An 18,216-nucleotide genomic window follows, 5' to 3' on the forward strand; every position below is an offset into this window, starting at 1 on the left:
GTGCTCATCCCAAAAGGTGCCCTCCTCAATACCCATCACCCACCCTCCCCTCCCTCCCACCCCCCATCAACCCTCAGTTTGTTCTCAGTTTTTAAGAGTCTCTTATGCTTTGGCTCTCTCCCACTCTAAGCTCCTTTTTTTTTTATTTTCCTTCCCCTCCCCCATGGGTTTCTGTTAAGTTTCTCAGGATCCACCCAAGTCTCACTGATTTATCTTATACCTGGGAATGCTTGCGTTCAGGGCAGCTGTGTGTCATAACAGACATTTTCCATATCTTCTATCTGGAGAATAGATCTTTACGCTTTTTCCCCTTTAGCCATTGCCGGTAGCTAGTCACTGGATCCATTTAAAACTTCCTATCCGCTGCACAAGACTCTGCGGGGACAGGCCACTGTGCCTGCTGCAACCTTCCCTGGGTGGGACAGCATGTTCTTAGATGCTTCCGATAGAGACCAAACACGTGTGCTTTTTTTTTTTTTTTGCCTCTGGTGCCCCATTTAGATTAGAGATTACACTGTTTCCCCTTCTGTGCACTGCTCTGGTTCAGAGTTACAGTCTTTGAACTTCTGAAGGAGAGCGTCAGTGAGTTATTAAGCGGAGGTGAACCCTGAGAGCCCGCCTTTGGTGCATTGCTGTATAATCTCGCTTCCCTGGAGGCCCCGCTTAAAATGCTGAGTGTGGTGCCTCCTCTGCTCGGAATACCAGTCCTGTCGGAGACCATGGTCCACAAGAAATGGAAGAAATGAATCAGTGGGAAGAAGGCTAGGGGGGCACACGTGGCCTCCCAGCGTGGCCCAGCCAGTGGGCGATTAAGGAGGATGGAAACAGAGGACACGGTGGGGGTCCAGGCGGGGTCTTGAGGGGGCAGCCGGGAGAAGGCGGCGTTTAGGCAGAGGGAGAAGAGGGCATTCGGAGAAGATGGAAGGAGCCGGAAAAAAAGCTCGGGCTGGGGCAGCCCCTTGCATACCCTGTGCGCTGAGACCCAGCGGTTGCCCTCAGGGCGACAGCACCCCTCAGGCTCCCTGCGGACGTGCGTGCCCACAGCCCCCATCCACAAGCTCTTTAAATGTCCGTTAGTTCGGGGCGCCTGGGTGGCGCAGTCGGTTAACCGTCCGACTTCAGCCAGGTCACGAGCTCGCGGTCCGGGAGTTCGAGCCCCGTGTCAGGCTCTGGGCTGATGGCTCAGAGCCTGGAGCCTGTTTCCAATTCTGTGTCTCCCTCTCTCTCTGCACCTCCCCCGTTCATGCTCTGTCTCTCTCTGTCCCAAAAATAAATAAACGTTGAAAAAAAAATAAAAATAAAAAAAAATAAAAAAAAAATAAATGTCCGTTAGTAAACAGTGACGTGTCTCTGTAAGAGAAGAGGAGATAGAAAAAGAACTTCTAGAATAGCATGTATAACATGGACCCTTAGGTAAGTTTCTCAGCCTCCATCATTCACGTTCGTCTCTGCAAAATGGGCGCGTCCGTCAGTCATCCCTGCACCATCCTCGGGGGGTCTGGTCCGGCTTCCAGGGGGTCGTGCACGCAGGGGCCTGGCTGCTGCTCAGATACAGCCGGTACTGTTCCCCTGAGAATCTCCGTCCCTGGGGTTGGGTATTGACCCATTCCCAGACTCCTGCACGTTTTTTCTTTAATTCATATTTTATTCTTCACTAAATTGCGGTGTTGACCGTTACTCGCTCTTTACTTCAAAAAATGACTAGTGAGCAAATACAAAAACCGTTGACAACCAGCTGGAAGTTCTGGCTAGCCCTTACTGCAGGTGAGTTCCGTGTTTGGCCCGACAGGAGTCTGCAGCAGCCTTATCAGCACCTTGTCTGAGGACCGCGGGTGGGCGTGTAACCTTTAGGGCAATTGGGGTTTTATGTGATTCATCTTCTTCTTCATTGTTCAGGGGCCCCCGCCAGGTGTCGGACCTTTCTACGAAAACCATGGATACCAGCCTGAAGGCCTGTACCCCCCGCGGCCCGCCGTGGCCCCCGGCGCCTACTCGGTGTATCCGGCTCCCTACTACCCGCCCGCGGTGCCCCAGTACGCGCCGAGGGTGCTGACGCACGCTTCCACGCCCAGCAGCCACACGCAGCCCAAGTCCCCGTCGGGGACAGTGTGCACCTCAAGTAGGACCCCTTTGCATTTACTTCCTACAACAGTCCAGGCGCTGGGGCCTGTCTTCTCCGGTGGCTCTGTCGCTAACCGTCCTCCGTCTGCCGGGGCTCCCCTCTCCCTCGCTGTCCCTGACCTTCTCGCCTCCGGCCCCGCTGCAAAGCCCTCTCTTCACTTTCCTTAACCCTCCTGTCTCAGCCTTGTCCGCACGCAGGGCCTCCCTGTCCTGCTCTTGCCTGCGGGGCCTGTCGCTGGGTCGTGTGGAATGAATGGTGAGCTAGGCCACGGGAGTCGCCACCCACCCTGTCTTTGTGGTGCGGTTCCCTGGAACGGCGAGTCGTGTTTGAGATGCGGGACAAGGCCTTTGTGCTCAGCGAACGAGGTGGCTGGTGTGGTTGTCACACAGACGTATCTCGTGGCTTTAACGATCTCGTGGACGGAGCGTGGGGGGTGGGGGCGGGGTGCTGGGTGGCTCAGTCTGTTAAACGGCCGGCTCTGATTTGGGCTCTGGTCCTGATCTCACAGTTTATGGGATCGAACGCGGAGCCTGCTTGGGATTCCCCCTCTCTCTCTCTCTCTCTCCCTCTTTCTCTGCGCCTCCCCTGCTCACACACACTCTCTGTCTCCAAATAAATAAACACAGGGGCGCCTGGGTGGCTCCGTCGGTTAAGCGTCCGACTTCGACTCAGGTCACGATCTCACGGCTCGTGGGTTCGAGCCCCGCGTCGGGCTCCGTGCTGACAGCTCAGAGCCTGGAGCCTGCTTCGGATTCTGTGCCTCCCTCTCTCTGCCCCTCCCCTGCTCACATTCTGTCTCTTTCTATACACGTATATATAAATCTCAAAAATAAACTAAACCTTAAAAATTTTTTTTTAAGTACACATTTAAAAAAAAATAAAGTAAAATAAAAAAGGATCCTGTGGACAGAGCAGAGCAGGTGTAGAGCAGGTAAACGAGTACTGGTATTAGTGACTCAACAATTCGCATTTTTGTCTACGGGGTTTTTATTTTGCAAGCACGCATGTACACACAGCTTGTACGGTCAAAGATTAACAATAAAGTGAATTTCCACCTGCCCCCACAGCGCATCACAAAGCACAGAAGTGAGTCCTCATGGCCTGTGCTGCTCGAGGCTCCGTGTGCACGTCTCTGGACCCCTGTAGCCCTCAACCAGTGCCGTCACCCTTAATTCCGCCCCGACGCTTCCGTCTGCTTCCCCCACCCTTCGCAAAGGGTTCTTGTTCTTTCCTCCTCTCGTCAACCTCTACTTTTTTTTTTAATGCCAATTGTTGAGAGACAGAGACAGAGTGCGAGCGGGGGAGGGGCAGAGAGAGAGGGAGACACAGAATCGGAAGCTGTCGGCACAGAGCCCGACGCGGGGCTCGAACTCAAGCCATGAGATCGTGACCTGGGCCAAAGTCACACGCTTCACCGACTGGGCCCCCCGGGCGCCCCAACCTCTACTCCTTTTTATTCCCACATCTCCTACCCTTCCGTCCTCCTCCTCCTCAGTTACCCCTTCTCCTTTCCTATACGGTTCCCTCTTTCCCTCCCCTGGTTCCTCTCGGATCAAGGAAATGCCCGCCTCTGCACTGATGTCTTTCTGGTGGTAATTGGGGAGGTTGAGACCCATGGTTCTCAATCGGGGCTGATTTTGACCCCCAGGGACACTGGGCAGGGCCTGGTCGTTATAACTGGGGAGAGGCTGTGACTGGCAGGTGCCAGGGATGCTGCTGAACACCTGTGGTGCACATGACAGCCCCCCGCCACGGAAGACCCGGCCAAGATGTCAGTAGAGCCGCGCCCAGAAGCCCTGGTCTTAGTTCATCATGGTGGTTGGAAGGAAGCCAGGGTGTAGACGGCTAGGGAACTCCTGACAGTGGTACCTGCCTCCCAGAAAAAAGGGGGTGGTGATCAGAAACCAAGGGTCCCCTCTTGAGGTCAGCATCTTGAAAGGGCAGGCAGACCAGGGGAGCCCACTCGCCTGACACCCACATTTCCACTGTTCTGGGGGGAAACCTGGTGATGACAGGCAATTGGACAGGAATCTGTACGGTCCTGATCAGTGACTTTATAAGGGAAGAACATGAGCCCACATGTGTGACTTTGCATTACAAAACTGCTCTTTAAACTCAAAACAAGCTGAGTGAACCTACCTGTCTATTTTTAAGACCTTTTTAATTGACTTCTACAGACGCAACGGACATTTGATAAGTCTAATGTTTGGCCTTGGAAATGTTTTTTTAATTAGCAGACAGTTTTTTAGAGTAGTTTTTAGGCTTACCCAACAGCAGGGCACAGTCCTTCTTACCCCTCCTACCCCCAAGTCTGTCCTCTCATCTTGCCGTAGCTAACGGGCCTCGCTCGTTACAATCGATGAACCAATATGGATACATTGTCATTAAAGTCCATAGTTTTACATTAGGATCACAGTCTTTCCCTTGTGCGTCCTGTGGGTTTTGACAAACGTACAGTGGCCTGGCCGTCATCACAGGAGAGAACGGAAGTTTCAGCGCCCTCAAATAGCACAGATTCAGGAGTGCAAGGGCTATTTGGGGACATAATGCATCTATTTGCCGTATCAACGGTCCTAAATGTTTCACGCTGCGTCCCAGTGCGTGCACTGCTTAAAGACCGGGTTTTGGAGGAATCGAGGCCAACAGTCAGTGATGCAGATGCTTGGTCCTGGGCTCGCTAGGGCCGAATCAACGGCAGACCGAATCAATAACGACGAAGGGGCATGGGCAGTGAGTTGTAATTAAACCCAATAGTAGCACGGTTGCAAACCAGCCCCGAGTCAGGTCTGGACCGACCAGACGCTGACTGCAGGATGCCTGTCCAGCGAAGGTGGGATCGGGGGTCCCGCTGCTCACCTGCTCCTAGTGAGAGGGGGGCAGGTTGCCCTCTGCCCCTTGAGAGGTTCAGAATACTTAATAGCTTCTAGCTCACAGGGCACGTTATTTTATCCTAGATCAAACAGCATACAGGGAAGCTCCCTGAAGTGAGAAACTGTCCTTGGCTAACGGGTCAAACTGGCCATTTGGAATTTCCCCTGTGAGCGTCCCCGGCCTCTCCGCCCTGCCCAGTTCTGGTAACTTCAGGGCTCTCCTCAGACCAGTAGCCTTCACCTCCCCTGTGAGCCTGTTAGAATTGCAAATTCATGCCTCCCCGCCCCCAGTGGAATCCGAATTCCTGGTCAGGAACGCTGGTTAGCAGGCTCCCTGGTGATTCCTAAGAACTTGATAACAAGATGAGAGGCGTGGCTTTGAGCCCAAACAGATGGGTCCGCCCTAGTCCACCTGACTCCAGAAGCTGAACTCTAGCCCCGGGTGACTTCCAGAAGCACAGACGTGTACAGGTGGGGTTCCCCGGGCCTCCCCCACCCTCCAGGACACCCAGGTGTCCTATAAACAGAGGGGGTTGGAGGGTCTGTTGAATGCCCTCTCCGCCTCCCTGCCCTCAGCCTCTCTCTACCCTCTGCTCCCCACCCCCCACCCCGGAGCCACTAATTACTGGGTGTGCCCTGTCTGGCCCTGCCCTCTGAACCTTGGCTTACACTCTGACCAACAACGGGCCCCTCGTTTTGTTTTGACTAGAGAACGCTGATGACCCTCTGCAAATGACTTTATTCGTAGCTGAGATGTGAGCTCAGTGCTCCTCCTCCAACCAAAAGGCTGATGTCAGCACTGCCCGATGGAACGTTCCGCAGTGATGGGAATGTTCTACACCCGCCCTTTCCGTACAGCAGCTCCCGGCCTCATGTCTGTTGAGCATTTGAATTTACGGAACTGTTTAATACCCCTAATGATACGTAACTGAAGTGCAAACAGCCACGTGTGGCTGGTGGCTGTCGAACGGACGCTGTGGGTCTGTGGCATCCATTCGCTAACCTGCCTTGAGTAAGACAATTTATTCTACCTTGAACACCAGCGCCAGGGAGGTGATAGTTTGGGGACATTATTACTGCTATCTTACGCTTGTATTTTTTTTTTAATTTTTTTAAATATTTATTTTTTGAGAGAGAGAGAGAAAGAAAGTGTGCAAGCAGGGGAGGGGCACAGAGAGAGGGAGACAGAGAATCCGAAGCAGACTTCAGGCTCTGAGCTGTCAGCACAAAGCGTGACGCGGGGCTCGAACTCACAAACCGCGAGATCATGACCTGAGTCGAAGTTAGACGCTTAACCGACTCAGCCACCCAGGTGCGCCTATGCTTGGAATTACTAAAACAAGGCATTTTCCCTCTTTGGGGCAATTTTTTACATTAATCACTTATTGGACCATTTTAAGATGATACTTTTTTTTTAAAAGAGCTTAACATAAGTATATGTTACTTCATATCATGGCTTCCTGTTTTGCTTTTGTGCCCTAAAACGCATAAAATTGAGTGCGCGGAAGAGGTTGAGACCTCGCAGGATGCGTTCTTAAAATTAAAAGCCTCATTTTTGAGTGTATAAAAAGTTATCATGGGGCGCCTGGGTGGCTCAGTCGGTTGGGCATCTGACTGTGGCTCAGGTCACCATCTTCTAGTTTGGGGGTTCGAGTCCCGCAGCGGACTCTGTGCTGACCGTGTGGAGCCTGCTGGGGACCCTCTCTCTCCCTCTCTCTCCGCCCCTCCCCCACTTGGCTTTCTCTCTCCAAATACATAAATAAACTTAAACAAAGTCATTATCTCATGATATGCTGTACTCTACAAGCGAGATGTGAGAGTGGTGAGATGTGAGAGTGTGCCTTCTAAGAAATTCTGTAACCACATGGTGTGCCCACCCCCCTTTCCCCAGAGGCGAAGAAAGTGCTGTGTATCACCTTCACCCTGGGGGCCGTCCTGGTGGGAGCCGTGCTGGCCGCCGTCCTGCTCTGGAAGTTCAGTAAGTGCAGGGGGGCATCCTCGTGGGGTGTCCCGCTCTCTGGGGGTGGGGCTTGTTGCTTCTGTTTGGTGACGGGGACGCAGAATCCCCATCCTCCTCCTCCAATCTCACGGTCCCCGTTGTTAGGAGTCACTTTCCCGCTTCCTCCTACCCCATGGGTCGCAGGAATCCCATTCTGTTGGTGGAGTACTGACCACGGTGGGTTTACGCGGTGCTCTGGGGCGCTAGCTGCCACCCTGGGGCCACCTGTCCCTGGATCTCTGTGCAGCATCACCTGCTACGCGCTGGGGCGGGTCTTGCCTGCAGCAGCTCTTTAACCACAGCCCGGCCTTTCCGTCCGCCCGGGGCAGGGGACTCAAGGCATTTACGGATCCAGAGGTCACCTGAGGAAGGCGGGGGGTGCTGTCCAAGCCCAAGGCTGGGAGCCCCTCCCCGCCCCCCTGGAAGGGGTGCCCCGGGCCCCCCCCCCCCCCCCCGCCTCTGACGGCCAGCCGTTTCCTTTGGTAGATGATGGGGTCAAGGACGCATCTGCTCCTTATTAAGACAAAGGGGGGATGTGATCTTCTCTCCTGCCGCTTGGGGCTCGGAGAGCGGACGTTGGCGCTCGCAGTGGGTGCGTGGGGTTTTCCTGGTGTCCCCGGCTGACTGGGTCTCCCTCCCGTCTCTCTGCAAGTGGAGAACAAGTGCTTGGTGTCCGGGATCGAGTGCGGGTCCTCGGGAACCTGCGTCAGCCCCTCTCACTGGTGTGACGGGGTCCTGCACTGCCCCAGCGGGGAGGACGAGAACCGATGCGGTAAGTCTCAGGACTGCGTGGGCCTGGGGACGCGACTGCTCTGCCCGGGGTGCCCCGGCTCCTGGTGTCCACCGCAGAGACCGCGGCCCCATCCTAGGCAAGATGGCCAGGTCTGTGTCCGGCACGGCCACCCGGGAGGTCACTGAACCGCTACCTGGAGGCTGTACCTTTGGTCTGATCGCAGATGAGGACCCAGGCTCAGAGAGGGTGTGCTCCTGGCCCAGCAGCACACAGCAGGGACAGAGGGGGACTGCAGGGCTGGGTCACTGTGACAGGGCGCCCCCAGCTGGCCCGGGGCGTCACCTCGCGGCCACTGCAGGAGCGAAGTATTTAACGTGGAGATGGGGGGGGCGCAGTATGTGCTTTCAAAGCCGGCTCGCCTTTAGAATCATGTGTGTCTATCATCACAGAGCGGGCACCTGGCTTTGCTTTCAGTATTTTCTGTCGATTGTTGCAAGTGATTTCAAGGGTGGTGGCGTGGCTGTAATCGGAGATGGGGCCTGAGCGGGAGCGGTGCTGCATCCACCGACAGCCACCCGCAGAGTGAGTCTGACCTCAGTCCGGCACCGGCCGAGGGGACAGCACGCCGGCTGGTTGTTTCCCGGCCGTGCCCGTGTGGCCTGGGTGGGCGGAGATGGAGGAACGAAGCATCGTCTAAGGTGCCGGTAACTGAGCTCCACCCCTGGCTGGAGCTGGCTTATTTGTCTTGAAAAGCTTTTATGTTGCGGTCCTCCCGCGGAACATGTTAGGCAGTGTGACCCACGCACGCGGGGACCACGGCCGTGGCGCTGTGATGCTATGTCCCCGCGCCCTGGATCCTGCCGCACGCTCTGACACGTTTATATGACAACCACTTGTTTTTAAGCAAACAGAAATTTCAAAATTGTAGTGCCAGGGGCATCGCCAGAAATTTCACGAGTGGCTTTACTCCTCTCCCGTCCAGTTTCTCCTAACTCCCGAGGGTTTCATTTAAACATGGGGCAGACTAGGGGTGCTTGGGGGGCCTCAGTCGGTTGAGCGGCAGGCTTCGGCTCAGGTCATGATCTCACGGTTCATGAGTTTGAGCCCCGCAGCGGGCTCTGTGCTGACAGCTCGGAGCCTGGAGCCCGCTTCGGCTTCTGTGTCTCCTTCTCTCTCTCTCTGCCGTTCGCCCCTGCTTGCGCTCTGTCTCTCCCTCTCAAAAAAAATAAACATAAAAACATTTAAACACAGGGGCGGAGGATGTGGGTCCCCTTTCTTCTCCTGGGCCTTCCAGGGTGAAGACAGCTTTCCTGCATGTCCTCTGAGTCAGGTCACGGCACCTGTGCGGGACACGCTGCTGGCCCCGGCTGGTGGGACCCCCCAGTGGGGAAGGCTGGGCCCTGGGCGCCGGCTCTGTGTGGCCCGTGGGGCGGCCTGTGTCCATGGCCGACACCTCCGTCCGTGAGCCCCCACAGCACAGCCTTACCTGTATCCTAGAGAGCGTTTGCACTTGGCAGTGACCCCCCCCACCCCAGCTCGTTAAACTTTCAACACACCGCCTTGCCCACGTGTTGGTGACATATTTGTCACCATTTTCCTAAGTAGGGGGCGTTGCGATTCAGAGCGTGGTGAAGCGATCAGGTGTGATGGCTTTTGGTGTTTTCATACGCGTGGGCGGGCGCACATGGGCAACCCTGAACTCTAGCAAGACGAATTGTTCAAGTTCGTCTTCCTCCCTGTCTTCTTAATGTTTACGTTGTGTCTGTTTCCTTCAACACGTTGAGCTAACGTACCCGGGCAGATCAAAATCAGGAAGTACCCAAGGATGTGCGGGGAAAACTCAACCTCCCCCACCCTGCAGGCACACGCGTGCTCGCGCGCGCGCACACGGTCATGTGCCCATCCACCAGCCAATCATGTTTCCCTCTCAAGGGCAACAGATATGCGTCTCTCGCTTCTCTTCCCGAGAGTTTTTAGGTGAAAAAGCAAATACGTGTGTGTATATTTTGTATTGTCCTCACCTCCCAGTGGTCACTGCCTCGCTGACTGCACGGGCCTTGATGACACATCCTGGGACCATTTCTGATTGGGACGTGAGCCCTCGCTTTCCCGCAGCCACACACTCCGTGCTCCTGGGTGTAGACATGCCTTGGGAGGCCTCTTCTGGGGGACCCAACGTGCATGTTTCAGGCACAGGAGAATATTGGTAGCAAATACCTCTAGAAGCAAGATCGCTGGGTCAGATTTTGTAATTGGATAGACCCACCTTAACGTGGGATTATTTAATTTCCACATTGATTATTTATATAAAGCAAAACAGGTGACTGTGACATCGTGCGTGTCTTCTGCGTCGGATCAGAACACACATTTGATGTGCTTGCAGTTTGTCCACCTTGTGGAGCGGACGTTATTTTCGACAAAATGCGCATCTTCTGACACTAAAGAATATCGCCCGTCGCGTTGAAAACGTTCAAGTGCGCGCAGAGAGCGTTCTTTTTCCGGGGGTGCGTGTAGTCTTGAATATATATATCGAACGTATGCGTATTGTTAATGCTAATCCGCTTTCTACATCCGTCGCCCTGGTTTCTGTGGCCATTAAATGTCGCCAGAGAAACTGGAGAACCACTCGAGGTGACCCAGTTACCGTACTGTTCTGTGCACTTGAGATCGGCTGAGAGGGGAGACCTTAGGTGTTCTCACCGCAGGAGAAAGGAAAGAAGGCTGCATCTGTGCGAGGTGGTGGGTGCGCTTGATTGTGGCACCCGGTTCCCAGGGTACACACGTCTCAAAACACCAGGTCGTACCCCTTAAGTATGTACAATTGTTATGTGTCCTCTATACCTCAGTAAAGCCGAGAAGTTCCTGATACTTAAAAAAAGAAAGAAAAGAACTTGAGCTTGGGACCGTTTCCAGCTCTCTGGGGCGTCAGCTGTCGTGTTCTCCTAGTTAACATTTGTCTTAAGTGTTTATTTAAACTGTGGTTAGTTCACATACAGTGTACTATTCGTTTCAGGTATACAGGAGAGTGATTCGATAGTTGCATACATCGCCCCGTGCTCATCATGACAAGTACCCTCCTTCATCCCCATCACCTGTCCTAGTGAGCATTTGACTGCAGAGACACGAGATGGAAGGAAAAAAAAGTCCCTAAAATTACCACAAACCAAAAAGGAAACGTCTCCTGCACTTTCTGCTATGCCACAGTGTCAGTTTTATTTTAATTTTGGAATTATTTTTAATTTTGTTTCATGTTTATTTTTGAGAGAGAGAGAGAGAGAGAGAGAGCGAGCAGGGGAGGGGCAGAGAGAGGGGGAGACACAGAATCCGAAGCAGGCTCCAGGCTCTGAGCTGTCAACGCAGAGCTGGACCTGGGGCTCGAACCCACGAGCCGTGAGATCATGACCTGAGCCAAAGTCAGACGCCTAACCGACGGAGCCACCCAGGCGCCCCAGGGCCCCCTGGCCCTGCACACAGTGTATGGGACTTTCATTTCAATTGATGAGCCAATTATTAGTATGTCGTTATTAACGCAAGTCCTTAGTTCACACTTGGCATTGTGGACAAACGTGTGACGTGTTTGCATTTGGACAGCGGGTTAGAACAAATGTGCAATGACACGTACCCACCAGCACAGTATCATACAGCGTATCCTCACTGCTTTGAAAATCCTCTGTGCTCTGCCCGTTCACCCCTCCCTCCCCCAACCCCTGCAACCACTCCATAGTTGTGCCTTTTCCAGAACGTCCTATGGTTGGAATCATACAGTTCGTAGCCTCTTCAGAACGGCTTCTGTCACCTGGTGATACGCATTTCCGTTTCCTCCCCGGCTTTTCCTGGCTTGATAGCTCGTTTCTTTTTAGCACTGGATGATGTTCCATTGCCTGGATGGACCACGGTTTGTTTAGCCACCTCAGGGAGCTCGTGGCTTGCTCCCACATGGCGCATGGGGATCACCCATCCAGGAAGCATTAGGAAATTATCAGACCGCGGCTGGTCACGTCACAGGGAATGAGCCAGAATGTCCACTGAGTTGGGGCCACAGAAGCAGGGCAAGAGTGAGGTCTGCGATAATCAGGTCCTCATTTTATATTTTAAGTCACATATACTCCCCCCGGAGCTCAGAGCTCAGAGCACGGGCTCACATGCTTTTGCGCATCAGTGAACGTCGTTCGTCGCACAGCGTTTAGCAGCCTGCCCTCCTTCACGGCATGCCGTTTTCAAGGTCGTTTGTATGAATATGTGACGCCGGTTAATCCTCAAGCCATGTGGGCGGGACCCGCTCTGTGGCTGTGCCCCTCCTGACCCAGCCGTTCACACATGGAACGTTCTCCGAATTCTGGATTGTTGTTACCCCTAGGGAGGGAGAAGTCACTGGCATAGAGAGAGGTTGAGACGACGTCTAAGGTGTTTCATTTCCTTAATAACATAAGCGCTGAGGTCATTTGGGCCAAGTGTGACTGAATTTAGAGGCAGAACCTTGCACCAGGGGGGTGTGGCATGTCTCTGGTGCTCTGCCAGGATCCGGGGTGTTGGGCAAGAACGGTTGATCTGTTGTTCACAATGATTGTCTAAAGATCATTTCTGGGGGCGCCTGGGGGGCTCAGTCAGTTAAGCGTCCGACTCTTGGTTTCGGCTCAGGTCACGGATCTCACAGTTCGTGAGTTCGCGCCCCGAATCGGGCTCTGCGCTGATGCTCGGAGCCTGCTTGGGATTCTCTCTCTCCCTCTCTCTGCCCCTCCCCCACCCACTCTCTCTGTCTCTCTCTGTCTCTCTCAAAATAAATAAATAAAACTGAAAAAAAGACCTTTCTTTAAAAAAAAAAAAACCCTTTAGCTTTTTCATTTATTTTTAAATACTCGCTTTATCAAGATATGGCTCACGTACCATAGAATTCATCCCTGAGAACATACAGTTCGGCGGCTTTTCTACGGTCACCCCCGCCCCCCCACCCCAGGGCCCCCCGCAACCACTAATCCACCGAGTGTTGCTCTGGATTCCCCACTCTGGGCCTTTCATACAGCACATGGGCCTGCGTGGGCCTCCTTTCAGGGCCGATGACACTCCGTGGCGTAGATGGGCCACCTTGTGTCCATTCATCCGTCCACGGTCGCTTACGTTCTCCTGCCTTCCGGCTCTTGTCTGAACACCCGCTGCCAGTGCTTTGGGGGTAAAGAGCACTTTAGAGCCGGGAAGGGGTGCGTGGTCAGTGCCGTGGGGACAGGACCCCTCGTGTCGCCGCCTCTGAGCTTTTGTGTGGGGGCGGGGGGGGGGCTCGAGTGGCGTCGGGACGGCCCCCAGAATCTCACGGAGCGTCTCCTTCGCTGCAGTGCGCCTCTACGGACCGAACTTCATCCTCCAGGTGTATTCGTCCCAGAGGAAGTCGTGGCACCCCGTGTGTCAGGATGACTGGAGCGAAGGCTACGGAAGGGCCGCGTGCCAGGACATGGGCTACCGGTGAGTACGGCCCCACCGCAGAAGCGGAGGGAAGATTCTCTCCGCCCTCCCCGGTGGGACCTCTGGCTCCTTCCCAGAGCTGGTCAGGGAAGCCAGCAGGTGCCCAGCGCATCCCCCTGCCCCCGTCCCCTGCACCTAGTGAGCAAGACTCACTACCCCCCAGCCCTGCCGCCTCCTGGACCTCCATCCACTCCCGGTTCCCCGTCCGCTCCCACCCACGGTCAAGGTCACCGAGGTCCAGGGTGCCGGCCGGGGACTCCTTTTCTCAAGGAGCTCTTAAGGAGCACTGAGGCCTCACCTCCTCAGGCCTCCCTGACTGGGGGGGGGGGGTGGGCGGCGGGGGGCTGGGGGAGGTCAGAGGGCACAGATGTGCAGACGTTCACTGCATACATGCTTGGGGGACGCACTGAGCCTTTGAATGGGGGACAGGTGGCATCAGATTGCCGTGGAAGAGAATTCAGTCCTGCCTGTGGCCACAGGGATGGGGGGAGAGGCAGGAGGGACCCTCCCTGGGGCTCCCAGCCAGGGGCTCCCCAGGGTATCCCTTGGCGTGCATAGCAGCCGTCTGGCCGCACGGGGAAAGGCTGCGTGATTTTATGGTCACTACGTCTTCCTCGGGGTGTCTCTGTGTGACTTCTGCGCAGCACTGGGGGGTTCTCCGTATGCCAGTAGTCAAGGTTAATCACTGCTTGATAAGAAGCGTGACATCTTTGGGGGTGGGGCAGAGGGGGGAATGGGTGATGGGCATTGAGGAGGGCACTTGTCGGGATGAGCACTGGGTGTCGTATGGAAGCCAATCCGACAATAAATTATGTTTTTTTTTAAAAAAAGAAAGAAACTTGGCATCTTAGCCAGCGAAATCTCTCCAAATGCCATCCCCAATGGACGTAGTAACGCCCCCATCATGTTCAGGACCCAACGGGATTTTATAGCGGGGGAGTGTTTTAACATCCGTAAATTCTGTTAGGTTACAGGTACTCACATCCCCTTTGTCCGTATTTCTCTATCCTTGCCCAAACTAGATTAGAAAAAGGCCCACGGAGGGCTTTCACCTGACGCTTCCAGGTTATTGGGTCCAAAGAGGATTATTAGACAGCGTCACTTGATCAGACCTTGTGGTTTTGTTTCCCACATGCTAAGGTGTCCCCCCCTTATCCAAACACCGTACGAGAGAAGTATGGCGATACGGCCCAAGGATTTGCCGTCGCTTGTCACGAAGCCATTATTTTAATCAAGGTTTTCCGTCTCCTTTAGGAATAGTTTCTATTCTAGCCACGGAGTAGCGGATGACAGTGGGGCCACCAGCTTTATGAGGGTGAACACAAGTGCTAACCATATGGATCTCTATAAGAAACTGTACCACAGGTATTTGGTGATTTCTTTATTTTTCCTTTAAGAAATTTTGTAACGAGAGCGAGCAAGAGACACCATGGGGAGTCACGGTCCCGAGGTGGCGTTCTCGGACTGCGATTCCAGTATCACTGAGAGTTTCTCTCTGGGAGGAGATCGGACTCGGAGTGGGGGTGGTTCATTCTCGGGGAGCAGCTGAGGGTTATTTGCCATGGTCTTCGTGCCCTCTGCCCTCAGCCCTGGTGGCCCTGGAAAACATGGTAAAATGAAAATGGAGAGTCCTCCTGACCACATTAAAATACTCCCCAGACATTAGAGACGGACAGACTGCGGGTCAGGGTATGTCTCCACGAACCCCCGAGAAAGTCAGCGTCCCAAGGGGGTTGCCAGCCCATCCCGCTTCGCCCGGGATGGTGCCCGTTTCAGCCCGGAAGTCCTGCTTCCCCAGGGGCCCTCTCGGTCCCCAGCAGCAGGGATGGCTGGTCCCCTGGCCCCCAAGCCACCCTGTCAGATGGCACCCGGCCGGGCGCGCGCGGCATCCCGGGGGGGCCCGGAAGGGAGCAGCTGGTCCGGTTCAGCCCACGTGTCCTGTAGCTCGAAGCCAACCTGTGGCCCGGGGCGGGTCTCAGTGTGTCCAGTGGGTGGAAGAGAACCTGAACAGCAGATCGCAGGATTGGTGGCCTAGCTGGTTGGGAGGGTGGGGGGCAGGGGGTGCTTGAGCTGCTTGTTTCGTCTCGCGCGTGTTTAAAATGTTCACCGTCTCCCCAGACCGTCGTTGCTACCTGCCTCCTCTTTCATGTGAAAGTCGCACGGCGTCTTTGTGTGCAAGCCCTGGTCAGCTCCCAGGTCCCTATCGCTCATCCCCAGGTGGCTGGCCAAGCCGTCACCTCCCTGTGGGCCAGGTGCCAGGAGCTGCCCTTGGGGTGGGTGAAGTGCCGTGGCACCCCTCCTTTCCTTTGAGAGGGCGGCCGGCGGCGGCTTTGCGTTCCTGGTGGCCGCTGGCCGTGGTGGCTGAGGGGCCGATTTCTGCCCAAGCTGCCCAGCCTGGCTGTCCCCAGGAGCGTGACAGAGTGAGCCCAGGAGGAAGGCTGTGCTCGCCAGGTGCACATCAAAACGGCGGGGCCGCGGTCTGCCTGCCCAGGAAGCTAAACACAGCTGCCTGGGCTCTTGGTCGATGCTGAGTGTTTCTGTCCTTCCCGGTGACACTCCCATGCAGGATCAGGGCTGCGCGGGGAGGGAGGGCCACCATCTCCGGGACTCACAAGGTGGCTGTCGGGTGTGTGTGTGGGGGAGGTGCAGAAGGCTCCCTTCTCTTCGCTTTGATCCCCAAGTCGCAGACTCCATGTGACCACACGCTGGTGGCCGGACAGCGGCCCCTCCACATGGAGGAGAGTCAGCCTTGTGACCCTCAGGAAACATTTTCTTTTCATGGGAACGTGTCTTCTCTTGGCGTTGCCATGCCGCACAGCCGAAGACGCCTGGGACACATGGTGTCCGTGGAACCGGGGGGCATCTCGATGTGAGGGTGTCAGAAGCTGACTTTATGTGTGGAACTTGGGCTCGTGTCGAGTCGTTTGGGGGAGGTTCAAGGAAGCAGGGCTCTGCTCTGGATTGGATGCTGTTGGGAAGCGAGGCGATTTTGCGATTGGTATCTTAATGCCTTTTTTCCTTCTAGAAGGGGGCTGGCAAGAAGCCAGGCTACACGGAGATTGGCAAGCAGGTGCCGTCACTCTTGGCGGCCAGCAGAGGGGGCTGTTGGTCACTGTGATCTGGACTAAGCTTCTGGTCAGGCCCCCGGGTGGACCCCCTGAATGTGGTTACGTTGGGTGCAACCAACCCTCTCTCCTCCACCATCTGTCAGGGGAAGATTCACTCTGAGACGGAATGCGCTGGTTACTTATTTTTCAGATGTAATTTCACTTACCTCCCACATGAGTGACTTAACTTTCCTTTGGCTCCTGAGCCAACGAGGGGTCGTCTCGTTTTTCTGTGCAATACGCGTAAAGCAGTTACAGGAACCCGGAAGGTTACAGATGACTTCCTTACAAAATTAGAGGGTGATTTTCAGTTCTGGAAATAAAAATAGTAGCTCATGTTATTGGGTGCTTACCCTCACAACCAGTCTATGACCAGGTACTGTTATCCCGCTCTACAGTTGGGACAAACGACGCACAGAGAGGTTAAGTAACGAGCCCGGGGTCACACAGCTGTGACTTGAAACCCGGGCTGGGACTCAGTGCTCGATGCCAGGGTCCCCCATGTGGATGTGCTCTCCTTTTTTGACTCTTCAATCGCGGGCCCTTCTGTGTCTGGGGAGGCAGGGGGGGTGCGACCATGGGAAGAAAATGTTTATTTCTAAGTATTTTCAGGGTCAAGCATCTCGTGTATTCTAGTGACCAGAACACCCCCTGTTCTTTTGTAGTGATGTCTGTTCGTCAAAAACGGTGGTTTCTTTACGCTGTATAGGTAAGCGATTCCTGGTTTCCACACCTCCCCCTTTTTTTTCTCCAAAGGGAGCACCCTGTACCTTCAGAAATGCATCCCCTGCGTCTGGGGAGGCGGGGTGATGGGGTGGGATGTGTCCGAGCCTTGCACCCGGTCTGTACCCCAGCTCCACTCAAGGAACACCCTTCTGAAACCGCGGTGTCCTGGAGATGCCTCCGGCCTCGGGGCCAGGGACGCAGCCGTCCTGCGGGGACAGGCAATCTCCGGAAACTGTCGGGGCGCCAGAGGCCGTGGGTCTCCCCGTCTCGTGTTTGGCTTGCTTCTCTCTTCCCAGCCTCTATCCGTGTGGAAGGCACCCTCCCCGTGCCCTCCTCTTTGGTCCTGTGTTCGAATGAAACACTGGTCCTGCAGCTCAGCTTTGAGTGTGAACAGGTCAAACTAGCCGATGCCCCCGGGTGGACCGCGTGACCCGGGATCCTGGCCGTGACTCCCCAGCCAGGCTCAGCTCAGGCTCTTTCAAGCACCAACAGGGCGTGGTGCTCACCCCGGCTCCCCGGACCTCGCTGTCCACTTCGTGGGGCAGGAGACCCACCCCCTCGAGCAAAACCTCCAGGCAGCCCCCATTGGATGGACGCCCGTGAAGCCCCGCCTCCTTTGCCCTGGCGGTGACGGGGACAGGGCAGACACTGGAGGGGCTCGGAGATTTACCCAGGGAAGCCCCTGGGACGTTAGCATCCCCTCCAACCTCCCTTTCTCCCCCGGGTTCGGGTCCACTGTGAACTTCTGCTGGTGCCTCTGAGGCCCCTGCATCACCCGCCCGCACGACCAGGAGCCTCTGTCCTGTGGCTCCTTCCCCACCAGCGCTCAGAGTTTCCAGAGAGGAAGCCTCCTCTCCCTTTCTGGCAAAGAACTTGTCACAAGTAGCAGCAGGCCAGGCCAGGCATTGAGGACTCACACTCGCTCTCCGTCCTCCTCCTTCCTCCCTCCTCCCTCTTCTCTTCCCCTCCTCCTGCCTTCTTCCTCCTTCCTCCCTCCTCCTCCTTCATTCTCCCCTCCTCCCTCCTCCTTCTTCCTTCCTTCTTCCCTCCTTCTTCCTCCTCCCTCTTCCCCTCCCTCCTCCTCCCTCCTCTCTCTTCCCTCTTCCTTCTCCCTCTTCTCTCCTCCTTCTCCTTCCTCCCTCCCTCCCCCTCCTCCTCCCCTCCTGCCTCTTCCACCCTTTCTCTCCCTCCTCCCTTCCCCTCCT

At 55.3% G+C, this 18,216-nt stretch overlaps 1 protein-coding gene and 1 long non-coding RNA gene across 4 annotated transcripts in view; one reads left to right on the forward strand and one right to left on the reverse strand.

Annotated features, from left to right (window-relative positions):
* The window catches only part of TMPRSS2 (transmembrane serine protease 2), a 38,182-nt gene that overhangs the window by 11,208 nt on the left and 8,758 nt on the right, over positions 1-18,216 (forward strand). For all 3 annotated transcript variants that reach the window (XM_040483876.1, XM_040483877.1, XM_040483879.1), the window contains exons 3-8: positions 1,897-2,119; positions 6,884-6,970; positions 7,644-7,763; positions 13,052-13,178; positions 14,433-14,543; positions 16,951-16,994. In XM_040483876.1, the coding sequence (XP_040339810.1) occupies positions 1,897-2,119; positions 6,884-6,970; positions 7,644-7,763; positions 13,052-13,178; positions 14,433-14,543; positions 16,951-16,994 (712 nt within the window). The remainder of the gene's footprint in view (positions 1-1,896; positions 2,120-6,883; positions 6,971-7,643; positions 7,764-13,051; positions 13,179-14,432; positions 14,544-16,950; positions 16,995-18,216) is intronic.
* The window catches only part of LOC121035918 (uncharacterized), a 9,512-nt gene continuing 5,847 nt past the window's right edge, over positions 14,552-18,216 (reverse strand). The window contains exons 3-5 of the long non-coding RNA XR_005793141.1: positions 17,056-17,217; positions 16,453-16,598; positions 14,552-14,776 (exon numbers count right to left, since the gene is read on the reverse strand). This is a non-coding gene — a long non-coding RNA (uncharacterized LOC121035918). The remainder of the gene's footprint in view (positions 14,777-16,452; positions 16,599-17,055; positions 17,218-18,216) is intronic.

Source organism: Herpailurus yagouaroundi, unplaced genomic scaffold, assembly GCF_014898765.1.
Source record: "Herpailurus yagouaroundi ecotype Mexico unplaced genomic scaffold, PumYag 162, whole genome shotgun sequence".
Taxonomy (NCBI): domain Eukaryota; kingdom Metazoa; phylum Chordata; class Mammalia; order Carnivora; family Felidae; genus Herpailurus; species Herpailurus yagouaroundi.